The sequence below is a fragment of the Calliopsis andreniformis genome, chromosome 4, assembly GCF_051401765.1.
Source record: "Calliopsis andreniformis isolate RMS-2024a chromosome 4, iyCalAndr_principal, whole genome shotgun sequence".
NCBI lineage: Eukaryota > Metazoa > Arthropoda > Insecta > Hymenoptera > Andrenidae > Calliopsis > Calliopsis andreniformis.
Window position 1 is genome coordinate 3,934,194 of NC_135065.1, and position 21,338 is coordinate 3,955,531.

A 21,338-nucleotide genomic window follows, 5' to 3' on the forward strand; every position below is an offset into this window, starting at 1 on the left:
CAGCTGTCTCCCGCTGGAGCATCGAAGCCATCGTAGCTGGCGTCAGATCCCCGATTCTTTTCGAAATTTGATACGGCGTGTAAGAGAATAAGAAACGTTCGAGCGCGCTGTGAGGTCACGTTAAAGCGGAGCTCTCTCGTTTTCTTTTAACCAAGATCGTTATTTTTAGATGTCAACCGATACACAATTCCGATATACATACAGTATGTCCCACGAAATACTGGACAGTCGATTATTTCGTAACCTATTAAAGATACCAAAAAAATTTTTATATGAAATTGAATGGCAAGAGGGGGCTGATTTATTGGCCGTAACAATTTTTTTTTATCATTATTGTTTACAGAGATATGAAAGTTAAGTTTGGTTTTTTAAATGGGATTATATATTTTTTGTTTGATTAATAGATAGTACGATTCAAGACGAATTCAGCAAACATTAATGTATACACCTTTTTTCAAATAGTTTTTAAGATATTACGAATATTACTTGTTCAGTGAAGACATTTTTATTCGAAGTTTATATATTTCAAATAGAGATAACACATGGAAATATGAAAACAGACTGTGGGAATATAAATTGGATCAAATCCAAACTGTAACAAATATTCCTGTACTTTTACTTTTAATCCATTTGAGTATATCTTCTAATTTATAGGCAATCAAATTACACGACGGGTATTTATACTAAAAGAATTCTTCATGCAGTTATACTCTGGGAATGTAAATTAATTATTAATTAATTAATTGTCGAAAAAATAAGGATTGCAGTGTTGATATTTCGATTAATATACTAATCCTTCGTCAGCAACTTTATTCTTAACGCTATCTGCAAACTGAATCCATGCAATTTTTGGACGTTTATGTATTTTAAAAAATCCAAAAAAATTCTTAAATACTTCAAGTTTCTAGAACATCATCACATAGTTTTTATTGCCATATGTTACCTCAATTTTTCTAAACAAGGCAAGACAAAAATTCAGAGACCAAAATGGTCTGGGTCTTAAACGACCTAGGTTGTGGATGGAGAATTGATGCAAACGATGAAATAGATACCTAGATTCCCAATTATTGACAAAAGAGTTAAACACACAACAGCATTCGCTAAAAGAAAGCACCAACCGCCGCTTTCGCGTCAGTTCTCAGTATCTTCCTCGCCACATCCAATATCTTGCGAATACAATCCATATATGGCATCGATACGTTCACACTTCACAAAATTCCACGTTTCACGATCGCAGGCGCTAAAAATACGTTAGCATCACGGCACGTCGGCAACGTGGAACGGGAAACGGTCAGTTCCATTTCCGATGCGAGGGTTTCCTCCTCCCGGCATGTTGAAATATTACCGCAATACCTCGCGGATAGCGAGTAAAGAAAAGCAAGCGTGAAATCCAATCGGCCAATCCTATTTTCCCGCTTCTGTTTGCAGATTACCTCGATCGAGCGGAAAGGAAACGACGCTGGGCTCGCGCTCGTCGCGGGAGCCGCTGATTTATTCGCCAGGCCACCGAAGAGCGAAAACACCGCGGAGCGTAGAAGGCATAAGCAAATTACTGGATCAACCCTGACCGCGTTAATCGGCTTTCCTCGGCGAGTTTTCACCTGGAGACGTGAACGGTTCGCCATTAAATCGATCCCGCGAGCTAGCTGACGAAAAAATGAGGGGAACGAGTCGGCGGACATCCGAACGCAGCAGGAGACCGCGCAGCCGTCGCGTGCATCGGGAATGCTTATTCCGGAAATCCGGTTTGTCGGAATGAAGCCTTGAAATTGCCATCCACTTCTTTCCCGGTTGCACATCCGACTGCATCCCGCGGTGTTCCACTCGTGGCGACGTTTCCTTTTTCCCCGCGGCTGAACGAAAGATGGGGTAGCGGGAAACTCGGTAGTGGCTTTGCATTCAGCCAGTACGGAGGAAAGTTTAAGCGACTCATGGAGATACTCTTGAAATTCACTCGGCGACGTTGCTTAAGTTTCTATCTTGCCTCTGACGAAAAAAGGGGAGCTGTCGCGTGTAGCGGAAGCGATTTTGCGGATGCCGCAGTGTCGTGGCTTTTCTTCGCGACAACGCATCGAGTTTAATTGATCCACCTCCGTGTCCTCCAAAGAAAATTTAAATACAGGTGGTCCTCAGGATTTAAAGCTTAAACCTGAAATTGCTTGGAAGAACGGTTTTCATAAATGTGTCGCTAGAGGTGACACGAGTGACTGGTTGAAAGGTTCACTGTGAAGCATTCGCGAATTTTTAAGTATGAAGGATGTCTGGTGAAATTGGAAAGCTTCAATGGAATTTATAAGTTGAAATTATGCGATGCATAGTGGCGATAAATTCTGTAATAAAAGTCGACATTATTTCACCGTCACCTATAAATATTTCTTAAATCTATGCGCCCCTTTAGGGGACAATATCCCGAAAAGAAGGACCGAACCTTTCGATTTCGATCTCCATAGAGAAGCTCGTCCTCGGCAGGAACTAATATCCTAGAAAATATCTCAAACATCGATTTTACCCATAGAATTCTGGGCCACGTTCCAGGCAGGACAGCCGTCCTCGAGAAAAATCGCAGGAGTAGCCGCCTCGCGCGATCGAACATTCTGCTCGATCCTGGGGAATCTTCCCGTGATCTGATCCCGTCGAACGACCATTTTCTAAGAGGATAATAAAAATCGACAGTGACTGCAATCGAGGTGTCGATTCCCTGACAACCGTCTTTTGTCTCTGGACGAGGAAACGTTCACAGGGGTGTTCAAACGCTTTCTCGCTAGGCATTTCGATGTAAACCATTCGTAGTGTGTCTTACGGTGCGTCCAATGGAGTGTTTCGAACCGAGGCTCGTTCACGATAAATTCGACATCTGGAGGACTCGCAGCTACGTGGCGCAGTTGGCGCGGATGGATTCACGGAGGTCGCGAAGATGGTCGCGAAGAAAATTGTTGAAGAAGCTATTGGACAAACGAAGTGACCACGTCGACAGGAATCGTCTCACGTACCGACGCAGCGCGAGTGGTGATCGTGTCATCTATAGCAGGAGAAGATCGGAAGAATGATCCAACGGATAGCGGGATAAGGAACAGAAATAGAGCTCCGAACGTTTCAGCCACTCTCTGCTCTAGAGACACCCAATACGAATGGCGCGAGATTAGCCATCGAGGGAGCTCCGTGAAGACTAGAGGGCCATTCTTATCTTTCGATTTTTCCGCCTCGCTGTCGGCCATCCCTGCCAGCGGGAAGAATTGACAAACGTGAACGACAGGCCGAGCTGAGATACCATTCGACAAATGCGAGTCAAGCGATAGAACTGGGTGATCCGGTCGAAAGGGAAACGCGAGGATGGAGAAGGACAACGCGAGGCATTACAGGGCTTACGAGGGCTTCAAGCCCGCGAACAATGGTAACACGTCCTCCTTGAAGAGGTCCACGTCGGACCGCTCGAAAACGCATCCGTCGAGGCAAGTGAGGTGTCTCTGCTTTGGCGGAGTGCCGGACAAGGCCAGCCAGCACTCCTTTCTCAAAGGTTTTGTTATAAACCTGGGTATATGTGCCCTCCTCGTGGGTTACACTCTACTCGGTAGCTTCATCTTCCTCGCTATCGAGGGCGGCACCAATGTTGGGATACAACAAAGAACACTTGCCACTACAATAGCGGGGAATCAGCCTACCAGACGGAACACCACCGCTTGGCTGAAGCAGGTGAGTATGTGAATACCTTATCGTAGGCAATTTCTATATGGTCTGGATGGTCAATTCTGTATATATACGTTTTTATCTTGTGTAACGTAAATAGTATCTATTTGTTGTGTAATGATTTATAGTATGTATGTGTATTGACTGATCAGATCATTAAGATTTTATTCTTTGGAAAATTCTTGGGATATTCTTTGGGACAAGTGTCTCGCATTTTAAATACTTCTACTGACGTTTATGCACAGTTTTGATATTCACCCCACTCTGAAATATTAAAATATTGTAAATAACTTGAAGAATGACAGTTTAGGATATATTTCACTAATTTCGTCTTTATTGAATGAAATTTGTATGCAAATAGAGACTTTTTTATTGAAAATCCCTGTACTCTAAGAAGCTAAAGTAGGATTCCAATTTTCTGAGTTATGAAAGGTATTATTGGATAAGTTTTTTTCAATCACAAATGAATTTTCTCTTCTTCAGTCTGATGAATAATTATCCAATAATTATCCAAATTTCAAATAGCAGGATCATAAACATCGCTTACTCATATTGAATTTTCAATCAACTTATTGGCTAGTACATTTGATAATTTCATTTGAAATCCATTAACTCTTACATGTACAGTTTTGCCATAAATGGTAATGCTAATAAATTAGTATACTATATTAACATAATAAATTAACTATAGTATCTATACACCTTACTGATTTTGTTATAATTTTTTGACACATTTTTTTGAAAGAACCATTCGCTTAACGATTAAATAATTGTGATTGATTTATTGATTTATTTACATATAACATTGATTTATTTTCAGCAGTTATTTGTTATATAAAAATATAAAGTTCAAATTATTATCATTTCAATTAAAACAAAATTAAATGCTATATGTGTAAATAATATCACAGTGATTTAATTCCAGTAAGAGTTTCAAATAATGAAAATTCCTTGCCATTGTTTCATGCCTTCGTACTTTTTACCCCTTGAAGTAAAACAATTGTGTGATGAAATTTTTATACTTCACATGGCCATAAATATATTGTACATATCTTCTATTAGCTTCTTCCGCTTCCCCAAGGAAAAATAACTAGTGATAAAGATAAATTTAGATTTACCTTGGGCTGGATATTCCCCCTTGACCCGAGTTGACCTCACTAAATCTGAAGTCAATCGAATTATCTCTGTTCTCGCGATGGTGTTCCTTTCTACCAAGTTCCATCGATCGACCATTCCTTCAGGTTTCTTTTTTCTTTAAAGTAAAACCCATTCAACACAGATTGTTACTCAACGAAAAAGAAATTTCCGATTTCTGGGTCTTGTTCGTAGTAATGATTACATTTCCAGTCTTTTCACGTTAACAGTATTTTGCGACGTGAACTTTCGTTTCATGCGCATTATTTCTTTATAGAGTTTCTGACTAAAACGACGTCAGAATCAGAAAAAAATATCAGTTGATAGAACAATTCAATCTCAACTGTTTCAGTAGATTTACCCTATGAGCTAACTGTAATGCTATAAATTATTGTTTTAGCTATATTGGCTTGAGTGACAATCAAAATGTGACGTAAATGGAAGTTGTATTATTATAGAAAAAAAAATTGGCGTGAAAATATTAATGAAAAACTATATATATTATTATAAACTCCCAAAATGTTAAATAATTGTTATCTCTTTACATTTTATAATAAACCTAAACTTTTCATTCAGTAACTTCATAATTAATTCGCCTTAGTTAAAGCTTAACATTTAACTAATAAGAAATGTCGATTGATCGATATTTAATCACATACTGTATCTTGTTAATTTATGGTAGTCCATAAAATACCTTCGAAACATATTTACTGTATTTTTACAAAGCGTCATAAGTATGTACATCAAGGGATATAACAAAAATATTTCACTTTTCATTATATTTAAAAATATCTCGCATTTTCATAAATGTACAATTTTCCCGCCACGCGAAATTCAAACCTTCTAGCTTCTATCGTCGGATATCCTTGGAGAGGTTCGTTCGTTTCCATAATGAACTAACAAGTGGAAAGAACGGAGCATTTATGGCGTTGTGTTGCTTTTTTATTTATTGTGTAGTCTGCTCCTTTGTGACTCTAATCTATTGTTCCTCAAACATGTATGTTGTGTTTATGTCCAAACAGACTGAATGTAGGAGATGGTTAATCTTTTATTCATTTACGTTTTCGAAATTCGTTGTTTTAACATTCTTGTTTTCTTTTTTTTCGCAATGGTGCGTTGCATGCATGCGAGGTTATAATAAGGAACTTCCAAAGTCTTTTACATGAATTTATTGTTAGTCGTTTTCACACAATATAAGTAGTAAATACATAGAAACTTACGAAAAATATATTAGCGAATATAGAAAAATAATTGTTATAATTGTCTATTAATTAGTAGTATCAAATATAATACAATAAAATCAGTATCCAGTATCCAAAGTCAGTCCTGGACATTATATATTAATGTTATTTGAAAATGGTTTTTTAAATAATAAATTACACTATGGAATTTATGAAGTAACACTCCCTGGTATAATACTGAGGCTGCTTTCTGATTTACTATCTCATATAGAATAGAATTTCCATATCATAGATATCTTCATTTCAAATATTATAAATAGGTATTGTCCTCTCTCATTTTATTTGTAATAAATAATTAGTTAAAATAGAAAGTTTTAAAATAGAAAATTGTTTTCTATTTTTTTATTTCAAATAAATGTTGTCTAAACATGTCTGAAAATCTAAAATAACACACTTTATCGTATTATTTAAAATTTGCACTACTTTATTTTGCAGCTATTTCGTTTCTAAACTATAACAATTATATAATTATTTTAATTGATCAAATATTCTCTAGTGTAACTAGTTTGTTACTGGTTATAATTGTTCTGATAATTATTTCCATTTTAGATTTCAAAATAAGTTCATGTGTAATAGAATATTTAAAATTCTTGCTACTTCAAATAAATGCATACTTTCCATATTTTCAGATGAGCTAACTGAAAATAACGAATCTAAATATTATTTCAAATATTTATTTTTTTACCTTCATGGCAAACAAAGTTACAATAAATAGAAGCTCATTGTTAAGACACGTGTTTCATTAATACTATTCCACGGTTCCAAGCCTTTAGAATTTGGGGTCATAATCAGGAATAACATCTGGCAAGCTTTGCACGGTCACTCCCACGTTTTATTACCGTAAGGTCTTTTCTACACTCTGTGGATTAGCACCAAATACTTTTACTTTTCGGCTCCCCTCTTCCCATTTGTCACACCCCCAGTGCCCAATACGAAACTTGTTATACCACCACCAACAAGCCAAAAGAACCAATAGAAAAAACATAAGAAATTACCTCAAAGCAAATTCAGCCCTATAACGTCAGTTCAGCGCAGAACGTCTACTCGTTTCGACACTTGTATAAATAAAAGTCAGCTAATCTCTCAAAGCTTGCCCATTTTGCTTAAAGAAGCCCTGTGCAAATGGAATTAAAAATGACACTATTCAAAAGCTTTTGTCTTCCAAATAATTATTTTACAATCAATGAGGAATTATTCAAAACAATTTTCCTAAATAGTAGTAACAAATATGCATTCATAGTTTTCAATGTGCATCATATGAATGTCGTCGCTAAAGAGTTAATGGCTTAGTTGACCCACAACTTAACCTTCACAACTAACCAATAGTTACATCATAATTAATTCAGAGTGTGTGATTGTGTAAAAATTCCTGACAAACGTGCTCGAGACACTACGTATCCACTCGTGTTCATCTCCCTTCTGTCATGCAGTTGCATCACGTACTCCCACCTTTCGTGGCTTTTTCGCCCTCTAATAAACTGGTTCTGTTCGTCAAGGTTAATTACGAGGCACGAGCGAAGACCGTGGAGAATATATGGATAATCACAGAGAGTTTGAACATCCTCTACCGTGAGAATTGGACGAGGCTGGCCGCCCAGGAGATCGCACGCTTCCAGGATCAACTAGTGAAGAGGATCACCGAAGACATGATGGCGACCCAGAACGCCGGAACGTACGTCGGAAGTTCTGCCAGCGATCCCGTTACCGAACGACGTGCGCCAGAGTACGAGTGGAACTTCGCCAAAGCGTTCTTGTACTCCCTCACGGTGTTGACGACGATCGGTAAGTACTTAACGCAATTAACGTACTGCTCGGTGTCGCGTTAGATTTACTGCTCGTTAAATTTATGACTCGATGGTAATCAATTCGCTACCAGCGATTGTCTTCGTCTGAGATCGTACGACGAAAGAAGATCGAGCACTTCACGCGAAAGGTGTTAAGAGTGTTGAATTTGAATAATAGTTCCTTCATTTGGTAACAGCAGGACGTATTTGTATAGAGTGTTCATAGTTGAAGCAAGGAGTGGATTTTCGGGGGAAAGAATTGTTATCAGAATTGAGCTAAGGAGGAATTGGTTTTTGTTCTTTAGGAGTTTCTTGTATAATTTTTATACGAAGCAAAAGATTGATATTGGAATATCGCGAATGAAATTATTGTTTTAGAATTTCTTGAAAACTCACGTTTTTTTATTTCAGTTTTGACACATAGATGAAATGGATTAGTCCATTTAATATAGCTAACATTGTGAGCTTTTCTTTGCTTAAATAATTGCAATTTACACCATTAATTTTGTAATTGCAGTAAATAATCTTTAGTAATTCCAGGAAAATAATCATGTAATGTGTGCTCGGAAGATCGGTAGATGCATGTAATGACGTTTTTGTATATACAGTATTCTACTAGAATAATTCTACATACCAAAATAAGACGAAAATCAAAAATGCTAACATTGTGTTTGATTTAAAACTTCTTTTCAGAATTATTAATTGTTAAAGATACGCTTAAATATGTCTGACTTGACTTACTCTACTGATTTATCTTATTAACAGCGAAGTGCCTGACATGGCTGATGCACGTCGCCAGTAGAATGTGTCCTAAGTTAGACACGCTTTACGCAAACTTTAGCTGCCTTTTGCAACAATATCTCTGAAACGAAGCCTCAAGCGCAATTTCGTTACTCTTGATTTTCCTATTTTGGTATGTAGAATCAGCTCACAAAATTTCTACCTGATATCGAGCAGCTTCTGACTGCATCTGTGTGTCTATACATATACACGTTGAACATGTGTGTAATGTACTTTAGATTATACAGAATAGTATATAATCCAACAACTAACTATTGCTGCAGTTATGTGCATGTGAATATAGAATTTACATTTTCTACTACTTTGATATTTGCAACCTATTTTATGAAAATATTTCACATTTTTTATACTAAACTACTAAGTATAAAAAAGAGCTATCTTCTATGAAACGGTATAAAAATAACCAGATTTTATTTTGGATGCTGTCAAAATGTGAAATGACAGCTGACAATTGCAGGATTTTCGTTCGACGTTCCACTGTTTGTTATATTTGCGTTTACAACTTTCAGCTTTTTTCGAGACTAGTTACAAAAATGGTACCTTAGATTTAACACTGATTTTCAGTTCACAATGGTTTTTCAAGGAATATTTCAACGTTTCGAATTTTGAAAGTTATTATTTAGGCAATGTTAATGATACACTGCTCTTATTATTTATATGAAAGTACAATCTTTTATAATATTATACAGTACTAGTCCTTTTCTTAGAATTCTGAAGTGTTTACAGTGCTTACATTTTTTAATTAATAATAAATTGGTAATTATCAACAATTTACTTTTCTATAATTTGCTTTATAAATATAACTTCCATTTTAAAAGGATAGATATTAATTCTTGAAGATCAATTTTTATGATAATTTTGTATAATACTATGACAATATGAAAAAATTTTATCAAAAGTCTTACTTACTGTGAAAATGCAAAAATAACTTTAATAAGGTGTCTGCTAATATTGATGATAATACAGAATATTGAATGATAATAATGAATTTGTGCTTGATTTATCTTAAATTATATCATATTGTAAATTATGAAAGCTATATAATTCTCAAACGTTTTCAATAGAAGTACATAATTACTATGGTACATACATCACAGAATTGATACATCTAGCTTTCAGAAGAGCATCCACGGTCGAACAATTCCTACATGAAATCAAACACAATAGAATTGCACTTGTGAGCAACGTTAAAGCGATCCAAAGTTCCCAATGGGGACAAGTTGCAGGCATAGCAATAGCAAAAATGGTTGCCTCTCCTAATTTCAGCATCCAGGCTGTTTCCTCTTTACTCAAGTACATTACTTCACTGGTTAAACGCTGTGTTCTTACAAGCATGTAATTTCGTTGTTAAACCTCAATACTCCGCTTCCATGACTTTTGTCGAATAAGTGAGACTTCTTGCCAGCTGGAAATTAATTTGCAACGTTTGTGACGTCTTGAAGATCTACCAAGCATGCTTTATTAAAAAGACGAGTTTTTTAATCTAGCTTTAAATTAATCACTATTTTGATCGTTTCGAAACGTGTACTACATTCTTCGTTTTTTTATAACATTCAAAAAGGTACTTTGTTGCTTTTTTACATACATCGACTATTAACAAAACAAAAGTTTCTAGATAGAGTATCTTGAATTACTCTGGGGTACCAGGATTTTAGAAATTTCATAAAATTAACTAAAATTGTTCAATCTTTATCTACATCTTTTCTGCTCAAAATTATTTCAACAAATTAGCTGAAATTTATTGGTATAAGATTTTTACATTAATGTGGATAAAAAATAACAGGAACTAGTCAAGAGAATTATACATGTCACTTTAAAATATCTTTAAATCGTACAAAATCCACTTCTATGTCGTTTTTATCAATAATGAAGTTCTAATTGCAAACATTCTGTCTAAAATTAAGATACACTGTACAAGTAATATTTCTAAATTTACATCTCAGCTTTATTTGCTCTTTCAGCAATTAAATTTTATTTTAGCTGTACAGTTGTCAACCTATGTGTAAACTTGTGACTGTATTTTATATTTTGAGAGATTTTATTACCATTTCATAACAATGTAGTGATACTATTATCATTCTGAATGAAAATGGAATGACAATAATAATCATTCGCTGTATGTACTAATGAAATTTTCATCCCTTTTTCGGTATGTTCTATTATAACATGAAAATCGTTAATAATTCCTATTGAAAGAACTTCAAAATTCATTATCGTGATTTTAATAATAGTAAGCACTAAATTTCGAAACATAAAATCTGCTGTTTTCAAATTTAAACTATGCGTTACAAAAAAATCCTCTAATCTTGAAATTAAAGAATTCTAACTCAGTCATATCTACTCATTGGAAAAACATGTTAATGCCATTATTAACGTTAAAGAATCAACTTACTCCTCTGCCCTCCCATGATGCGCCCAATAAGCACTTTTACCTCGAATCCTATCCCATCAGAAAAGTAATATCCCCGAACAGAGTATTCCAATAAAACGAGAAGCAGATCGGTAATCTGGCTATTAATCACAGCCCCAAATATTGAAATTCTAACGTCGCGTGTCCGTATCAAGGAACGACGCAAGCTTCGTAGACACAAAACGGTACGATAAGAAATTTCACAGCGAAACGATTCCCGATAAAACGTGCCAGTTTCGCGCATGTCGGGTGCGACAGATACCTCACCCAGGGAAATGGAACGTGGAGGGCAAAAATAGCGTAGAAACAAGAAGAGTCGGTGGTCGCGAGTCCGAAAGAGCGAAACAGTGGATGAGGAGCGGGAGGTTTTAGTATGGCGAGCATCAATTTTTAAGCCAAACAAAGTCCAACATTAACGTGTAATGGCCTCGCCGCTGGCCGACCTTCTTTTGTCCGCTTTACATATTAGAACGCATTGTGCACGCGCTCGCCAACCGACAATTTCAAAGCGTCTGGCTTACCGGCGTTCGAACCGAGTGACGTCACGTCCGATCGTTTACTCTCGTTATTACCGAAGCAGATTGGAAGTCTATGAGTTTTGTGGATATTACAAAAAGGGAGCAAAAAATATATATATATATAAGGGAGACGCGAAATAGAGAGAACGTCTATAGAGGAACGAATCAGGGTACGAAGCAGCTTATCGAATTATCGTTGCAATATATGTTTTTTCTTCCACTTTTTGTCCATTTCTCGTGCATCCGCCATTTCTTCTGCGAACGTGGAGCCCGACGGCGCTCGGGAACCTCTTCACGTGCACTCGTACGTGTAAGTACGTAGGAATTTATGCAATATTCTATTTAATCCTCCGCGCGAAATTTTATGGGATCCAATTAACGTCCAACTGATGACGTTCATGCTGAATGGGTCTCGTTTTATGCTTCCTGCGTGGCGAGGCTGAGTTCGATGATATCAATGAAGTAATGTTAATCGTTGTTGTGTTACTTGATACTCTAGGAAATGGGAATATTGATAATATTAATAGTCTTATTTTATTCGATGTTTTTGTTTACCATTGTATATACTAATAATTCAGAAACTTCTTACGAGGATTTTCGTCTCATCCCCTTGGCAGGTAATTTCATTTTGACTTACTTAGCATACTAAAGACGAGGAAACGTTGCATACATATGTGACTCGATAATGAGTGACCAAAATACGGTTAGCAGCTTGCAGTCATAGGACCGTGCACTTTGCATGTAGTTGAATGTTTCTCAAGAAGTTTAGTAGTATCAGCAGACTACCTGGGAAGCTATTGTGGGAGTTGGTAGCGCTCTTACGCGTTTTACTGACGGATCAAGAGCCTGAGAACGTATTCTGCATTCTCGCTGCACAGTAGTAGTTACGGTTCTAACGAGGAAAATACAACGAAATAAGTTCTACTTTGTAATTACTGGCAAAGAATTTTTATGTACATTTAATGGCCAGCACAACATTTTTTATATTTAAACACAAGAATAATTATGAGAGAAATTTGACTCTATAAAATTAGGTACATACTTCATTGCAGCATGATTTCTGGCAATAGTTTATACTTTGACGTTATACCTTTGTTATTAAAAATAACTTGAAGTGCCCCAGTATAGTGAAGACAGTTCCTAAAATTTTTGGAGCATACTGAAGTGTTTGAAATATTGTGGCACAAAAAATTTTAAATAATATTAATTTATAATTTGTTACAAGAGGTTCTTTACTTAAATAACTTCTCTGTACTTCAGTTATTAGACAAAAAAAGTTTAAACGCTGTATTCCAACTCAATGCTCCCATAAAAATGTTCGTTAGTAGCATTTTATTATTAATTATTTCTGTATTGTTATCGTTTTTTCTATACCTCTTTTGTTCTCTTCGGTATTCTTCGTTGCAATTCGTTTTTGTAACTAGTTTCAGGTCTCCTCCCAAGTTTCTTTTTCTTTCTTCTCAATCCAGCCTGTAACTTTACTTCAAACTTTCTACTGAATCTTTCTTTTGTCTTAATCCTTTCTCTTACTGCTCTCTCTGTTTCCTTTGCTTCCTCTTCGAAATTGAAAATGAACAGTTACAAGCTGGGACAAATCTACGCTCGGACTGAATCTTTAAGTAAACCCTTTACATGTATTATTTAATAATGTAATTAGCAACTGATTTACTATTATGACTGAAAAATAAGTGATATACAATATCTGTATTGAATTGGAATCTTCAATTGAACGAATTAAATTCTCAAATTTTGGTGTGTATAATAGTATACGTGATGTTTCATGACATAACAATTATTGGACAACACACAACTAATTTTTGTTTAATTCACCCTATCAAAATCAGTCCAAAAACAGTCCATATTTTTTATTAATAAAATGTTTAATACAACTTTTTCAATATAATTATTATTCCATAAACATTATAAAACATACATCTAACACCGAATAAATTTATAATGAAATCTCGTCTATCTCGCGTACTTTTTCATCAACAATAGCTTTCCTTTATCTTTCTTATCGTCCAACGCGTAAAAGGGCGAGAGATAGGAGAAACAGGTAAACACATAAGAAAAAGAAGGAAAATTTTCTTCTTACCGCTGGAACGTTCCGATATACGGACTTGAAGAAAGAGTTGGTGTAACCAGTGAGCGTTATTTTTCAGGGGTTGGGGGTTGTCTCGAGGATTTCTAAGGAATAATGAACGCTCGCTCGTGGAAACTGCCGAGTGTTGGCCAAGGAAATTTAGCGGGGATGAAACGCTAAATGTCGCCATACACATTCACAATGCAACGGTTGGTTTACGTGGCAAAAAGATGAAGGAAAAAGTGAAAAACGTAGAAACACGCACAAGACATACTTTAATGTTAAACAAACATGACTTCGATGAAAGTTCAAGAAACTTTGTATTAAGATTGTATTTAATTTTCAGTCTTGATTAATGCTAATCAACTTTTCTCGCAATTATCAATGAACATTGAATTGGTTTCGTAAAAAGCTATCACAATAATGAAAATTTAAATTACTTGTAAATATAGCAATTCTCTATACCAGAAATAGTTTTTTATATACTTTCTTCAGTTAATAATTGAAGTCAGTTTAAAAACTGTTTTATTCACTTCTTTTTCAGAATACTTAAATTTCATATTTTGTTAATAATTGTCTAGTTTCAAGTAGCAGACAATGCAATAATGTTTTTCCAAACTTTGCATAATTCCAGTAAATTTTCAATGTTGAATTTAACATTTGATGGACACTATTACCATTATTAATCGTTACACTTCATATTTTAAAATCGCTTTTTCCTTTCAAAGAATTAAATTATGGATAAAATGTTTAATTCGATCAACGTTTTTATAAAACGTACAAAAGAATCGCACAAATTTAAAAAATGTATGAATACAAAGGGTGTTTAACTCTTGATTTTTTCATATTGATAATTTGTAAAGGTTAGGCAAATACTTCACGTTCAAGTTTTCTAAATTTAAAGAAAACGTAAGGTTCTTTCAATATATAAAAGCATCAAGAAAATTATTTATTTCATATATAATCATCCAGTGATAGGAAAAGCTGATATCAGACAGTGAGATGTCTGGGGAGCGTGAAGATTAAAGTAAAGGTTCCCAGTCATTAATTTGACATGAATCTCTAGAGACGGTTATTCTGGATGATTTCATAAGATATTCACTTTTTCAATTTACCTACATAAACTTCTTCTGCTTCGTGTAGATTTTAATGAATTATTTTTCTACTGATATTATATTAAAATTTTTTTGTAAATTGAAATGTCAGACACTCCTGTAATTTGACACTTTCGGTAATTATGAAATGTGGTACCTTTTTGTGACATGAATGAGAGAAATGTTTTGTGTTACACAGTGGTCCTAAATTTATATTTAAATAATAATTCAATAAGTCTCTTTTGAATCAGTATTTGTCTATGTTGTTCCTAGTTTATTTGTTATCTAATTGTTTTGCTTCATTGGTCCCTTTCTTTGCTATATTGTTTCCCATTCATTATTACATTATTTACTAAATAATAATATGTATTAGTTACTAAGTAATTACTAATTTAGCATCACTTGTACCTTTAAACTCTATATTAAATTTTTAATGCGCCTTCCAAAAATTCTATCGAAATTTCTGTTTCATGAAAATCAGAACATCCTCAAAATTCTGTTTATTTTCGATCTGTGACGTCTATAATTAAAAAAAAATTGCATAATAAGAATAAATGCAAAGCAACTCGTAAGATTCATCAAGAACACTGATAGAACATCCTCAAAGTTCTGTTTATTTTCGATCTGTGACGTCTATAATTGAAAAAATTGCATAATAACAATAAATGCAAAGCAACTCGTAAGATTCATCAGGAACACTGATAGTGCACACACTCTTTTCGTGGCATTATTTCTTATGACGAATTTCATTCAAGCTCTTTATCGATCGGCGGTACGCAAAACGAGCCGCACCCACGATGCGTCCAGGCAAAATGTTTCACTTCTTGTCTCTCGTTGAAGTTTTCATAATTATTCCAGCCGTGAAGAGCAACTTTTTTAGACTGACGAAAAATGTTGAGAAGTCGTTGATATTCTTCCAACGCGTTGAGAACTGCAAAATCAAGCTTTATCTTTGGTCTAATATTATTGACTCAAATCAGGGGTTCGCGGTATTCGAGTATTTGTCATTGCGTGATTTTAGTGTGACATAAACGGAGTAATGAAAATGAATAATAGAAAATTTTTAGAAAAAGAAGGATAAAGGATTTTTAAAGTAGATAATACTTCAGGCAGAAAAAGTGTGTCTACAAAAGTCAGAACAAAAGTTATTGTTTAAAGTAATTCTCTTCTAATTGTGTCTCCCAATAAGATTATTATGTCCTTTAAATATTTTATATTATTACCATGTGAATTTACTAATAACGAGATTCTGTTAACTTTTCTTTAGTCTTCCTTGGGAAAATTTATTTATGAAAATGTCTCTGTTAGAAATAATTCAGAGGTGCATATTTAGATATTTCTAGTCTGTTTATGAAGGACAGGGCAATCAGTAGGTATCTATAAATAAGTTAACTAATTTCAATTGATTTAACACCACTTCAGATTCATACAATTTAACTAGCATGAAAGTGACATTATATTTAGCATTCATTCCAATTCATTTAATTCTTCGTTAGGGTAGCAATATAAACAGATAGCAGTTCCATAAATGAGTTGAAGAAGATTCAGTACCATGTTCAGTTCCTCTGAGTCAAGGAACCTATTCTTTGTCACTGTATGTCTTCTTGCACTAACACAAAAGTATCGAATATCAAATTCTGTTACTTAATTGTAAAAAAACTATGTAACCTGTTTGCAAAATGTATAACATTAGTTAGCAAAAAATATCAATATTAATATCATCCTGTATTAAAATCATCAACAGGGTTATCCATATTACTGTACCTCTATAAAACCATTTTAAAGTGTTACACATTTTCCAAAGAAGTTCCCAATGTTGGCACAGCATCTCCTAATGTTAGTATCGCCTTAAACGTTTCTATAGTGTCCATAGGTGTTCGTGTGGCATCCGTGTTCGCAAATACATGCCATTCGACGCCTACGATAAATCCAGCGTGGCTCTCGGGAACGTAATCCAGTTTACGTATCGTGAGAGACGAATCGTCCGTTTGTATTCCTCGATATGAGGTCGCATGAATATTTGGACGATTGCCCCTCCGCGGACGGGAGTTACGTATTCAGAAAATAGCCCAAGCCCCGCTGGACGAAGACCAAGAGCCAGAGAATACGGATCTCAAGGATCAAACTCGATTTTTATCCTCTCCTAGGGTATCCCTTGCATATCACCTGCCCTATGTGCTCTTAGTCCACTTTATCGGCAAGCATTCTCAGATATGGAATTTCTGAATCAATTATTTTATTTTGATACGTTCACGGAGAATGGTGGCTGTTGTCGATGGATTCTACGATCTGTAAAATCGCAGATTTTCTTGAACTTCTCCAGTAAATCTTGCTTGAGCCACTTTTTAATGGGACATAACGGTTGGGTACTTTCGGTGTATTGTTACAAAGTAAGAGGAAGAGGGATTGATATTGAGAAAATCGAATTTGGGGAGGAAAAGATAGGTTATTGAAATTAAATAGATGAAGAATGTGGAGTAGTTAGAAAATATTCAGTTAATTGAGATGTTACATAAATTTTTAGATGACTTGAAGGTTACGAGAAATGTAGAACTGAAGAGATTAGTATGTGACCAGAAAAACAGAAAGTAATTCAGTAATAAGTGTTTATTATAAGTATTCTGAAAGTATACACGCGATAAATTATTGAAAATGTAGAAAATTGAAAGCATTAATTTCGACATAAATTCATCACTTCATTACAAAATAATGAAAGCACATATAACAATTTTCCAAACTTCTATCATAATTCCATGAAATTGGTCAAATTGATGAAGCTATGGTAATTTAATATATATTTCTGCTATCATCGCTCACATTCAATTTAAACTTTTCTTACAACTTGTTACATAATTCTGATAACAACAAAGAAATACTATTAATCTCTTATCAATTATATCAAAAAATGCAATTGTTGCTTCGTAGTCTTATTTAGCGAAAAATTATGGTAATTATAAACATTTGACATGCATGGGATAGTTCATTGTTCCACTCAGTTGACAGCAAATTGCTAGTGACTAACTGATTAAGCTTAGCTAGAGTATCAGGCGGCTCATGGGAACCAAGCCATGAAATAACATAGCTCCCGAGGATCAACTAGGATTTTATCCTCTCTAAGCTACCGTATCACTTGCTCATGTCTTTATTTCCCCACATCTACTAAACTTACACATCCTCTAGCATAAAAGTACAATCTGCAGTAAATGTTTTTTGGTCGTATCAAATCTTTTTCTTTAAAAGGTGACCTACTTGAAACAAAAATTTTAAATAGTCTTCTTGGTTTCGAAAATACTGAAGATACAGTTAATATTTCTCGAATTCATAAATTGAACTTTTTCTTACATAAAACAACTTTCTCATCTCATAGTTGATACCAGCAAATGACAAATTAATTTGGTGTAATTCAATACAAGTTTGGAATTACTTTGAATTGGAAAATTTGCATCGTGTACAAGTTCAGAGGTTCCCTTATATAATTATAGTCTTGTCAGTCTTGTCAAATATGTAAGTGAAAGTGTATGACCAGCAAAATTCGTTTACTATAAATAATTGAAAGGTATAGTAACTATCGCAACCAGTATACAGAGAATTGGAGATTGAATTCTGTAAATGGTATCTACATATTTAAACTATCATTGTTAATCTTCAAATATAATTTTTCAATAGCTAAAGTCATATTATCTTTATTATAGATAATATCAACGTTCAAACAAATTTTATTCAGTAGTAATACTCTTGTAGATACGTAGGTATGTACATATGTACAATTTTTTAATTGTTCATTATTGTTATTAGATCCATAAAAGTTGATACGATTTCTTCAAAATCGAGAAATAAAATTTCTCAAATCTTCCTCACAAGCTCTTCTTTCACCAAACAAAAATAAAATTGTCCAACAGCTCTTCTTTCACCAAACAAAAATAAAATTGTCCAACAGCTTCTCAATACTAACACGTCTCGCAGTGAATCATTTTCTTGCCTCGAAATTAATCCTACAGCAGACCGAAAACAAAGATACATCGTTACATCTGACCCCTCTAACACTCAACGCGTCTCCAGAGACACTTTATTCCCACCCAAGACCAGTACCTCGTCAGTCTTCAGAGCAGCGCATAAATCACCATTAAATTACCTCGCATTTGGTCACGATGCATCGCGAAGGTCCGTAAAATCTCCAGCCCTCGTAATAGATACTGGGCATGCGTTTCCAGCTCTCGTCTGATCCTGCTTCCTGCCATAGTCCACCATCGAACAGCAATAGTCAGACGGGCTGGTCCATTAATCATCTCGCGTGGTTACTTCCCGCGTCATCGCGATCCCCCAACCTTTCGTTCCCTCTATTTGCCACCATGGCAGCGCATTCCTGCCAGCTTTTTTCAAGTCGCGTGTGTCCGTTTCTTCAGCCTCGCGTTCCACTTTTCACAGTCCATCTCTGCGTCTACCTCTCTTTCTCGCCTCGCTGTTCTTGCCAAAGACACTACGCCATTTTATACGGCACTATAATTTCTTCCGCCGTTTTCTGTCGAGTCACGCGCCTTTCCAGGAACATGGGAATGGAAAACGAAGGGGAACGACCATCGACGACCAAGCCAGAGCCCGGCCGCCTTTACGGTGCCAAAGGCAGCCTTTCATTCTCGACAGTTTCGCGAATTTTAATCAGAGGATTCGAGGCGTCCTAAGACGCTCGGGACATTCGACTTTTCTGCGACTCGTTAATGGATTGCTAGACGAGAGGAGGTCGCGGACTAATCGCAATTTTGTGCCCGTTTCGGACCGTGTTATCTCGCCGACCTTTCCCCGTCATCGTTGCTTCGTAACTCGTTCTTTCTTCTCCCACGGTTGATTGCACTTCAATATTGAAAATCGCCGCTCGAACGTGCCGAGACGTTCATCGGATGGAAAATTGAATAGCACTGAAAAATTGGAAAATTTTTACACTCCATTATAGACGGAAGAAAATGTAAATTAAGGAAATGAAATATTGCGGGACGCGAAGAGCTGAGAGTGCTTTTAAGATTATGGGACCGATAAACAAACGTAGGAAAATAATGGTCATTAAAATTTTGTTGATGGAAGGCAACCGTTGAAACAAGAAACTCTTTAGGCAACGTGAAGAAAGCTTAAAAAATTGGAATTATTATGGAGTGTTTTTAATTTTATAAAATTAAAAATTGTAATGGAAGTGTTATGTTAATATTTTTAGGTAAAAATTTATGTAAGGAAGTGACAGGACTTACAGGACAAGTTCAGACTGAGGAGATTTTATTAATTATTAGAATACTCAATATAAAAGCAAAAGGAAAATTTAATACGATGGAATTGTGATGTACTTTAGTGTAATTTACTTGCTTCATTGGTAGCGTTTATCGTCCTATTTCTTGTATTTGAATATAAAGAATAAAACATTTTTACGAACGAATTCATGAATCTTGATGAATTTTAAAAAAGATAAAGTCTGAGAAATTTTACATTTTTGAAAAATCTTTTCGAAACTTAAAAATATACAATATTATAATATTTTTAAAAATGTTAAGTTCTCTATTTTTATGTCATAATCTTCATCTAATAAATACGTCATAATGTATTTACAATATTTTTTAAAATAGTTCGAAGATACAAAAATAGAAGAAGCTTGAATTTCAAATTCTATGAAATCACCCTTTTTCAGTTACTATTCCATTGCAACTGAAAAACAGTATTTTTATCACCACAAAATTGATATCACCGTATTATGTTAACCTCTTGCTTCAAATGTAATCGTTATGTCAAAATGTCTTCACTTTTAAATTCGAAAGAGACACGTAGAGTTTGAGGCAATCGTTGATTAGCGGCGGGTCGTTTTTTCGCATCACGAGCATCAATCAAATTCGATAACAGAGGAACGAAGCAAAGGGAAGAGAAGAAAGGCGTTTCAAGGGATCGTCGAGAAGTCTGGAAGTGGTAAAGAGGTTGGATCCTTCTTTTCGTGTTTCGTTGGATCCGAATCACACCTATCTCCTCGTCTTCCCTCGCTTCTTTTCTTGCCATTTCTTTCATGCCACCTAGCCCCCTTCTCTCATCTTTCAGACATTGCGGCGTGTCAGTTCCCTCAGACGGTCTCCGTTACCTTCCTTTCTCCTTTCGCCCTGCTATCTTCATTTTCTATTTTCTTTTAGACCCCCCAACGAACCAATACAACTGATACACTTTTAACCGACCTTCAACCTCCCTTGTCGAAAGAAATTCGACGTAATCCCAATTGCGACTTAGTTCCACTGAAAATCGAACGACAATAATTTCTTTCGCTGATTTTCTCTTTTTTTGAAGCAAACTAATGAAACTAATGTCTACTATTGACACTAGTTGCTGAAGTCAAAAGGCTTCCTACAACTGCAGTATTACTGTGCAGTCTGTCCACAACTGTAAAAATGAAACTACGTGTATCATGATACAGAGTGAGATCACTGAAACAAGGTACATCAATAACTTGCTTGCTGTTGATGATTGAAAGAATTTGTAAGAAAAAAGTTGCTCGATAATTTGTATTAATAATTTGTTTATAGGTGAAAATGTAGGAATATATGAATTTCAATTTGGTGTTTTTATTGAA

General features: G+C 35.2%; 1 protein-coding gene across 1 annotated transcript in view; it reads left to right on the forward strand.

Moving 5' to 3' along the window:
- Positions 1 to 3,330: 3,330 nt before the first annotated feature.
- Positions 3,331 to 21,338, forward strand: part of LOC143178156 (potassium channel subfamily K member 6) — a 108,062-nt gene continuing 90,054 nt past the window's right edge. The window contains exons 1-2 of the mRNA XM_076376663.1: positions 3,331 to 3,690; positions 7,556 to 7,841. Coding sequence (XP_076232778.1) covers positions 3,331 to 3,690; positions 7,556 to 7,841 — 646 coding nt within the window. The remainder of the gene's footprint in view (positions 3,691 to 7,555; positions 7,842 to 21,338) is intronic.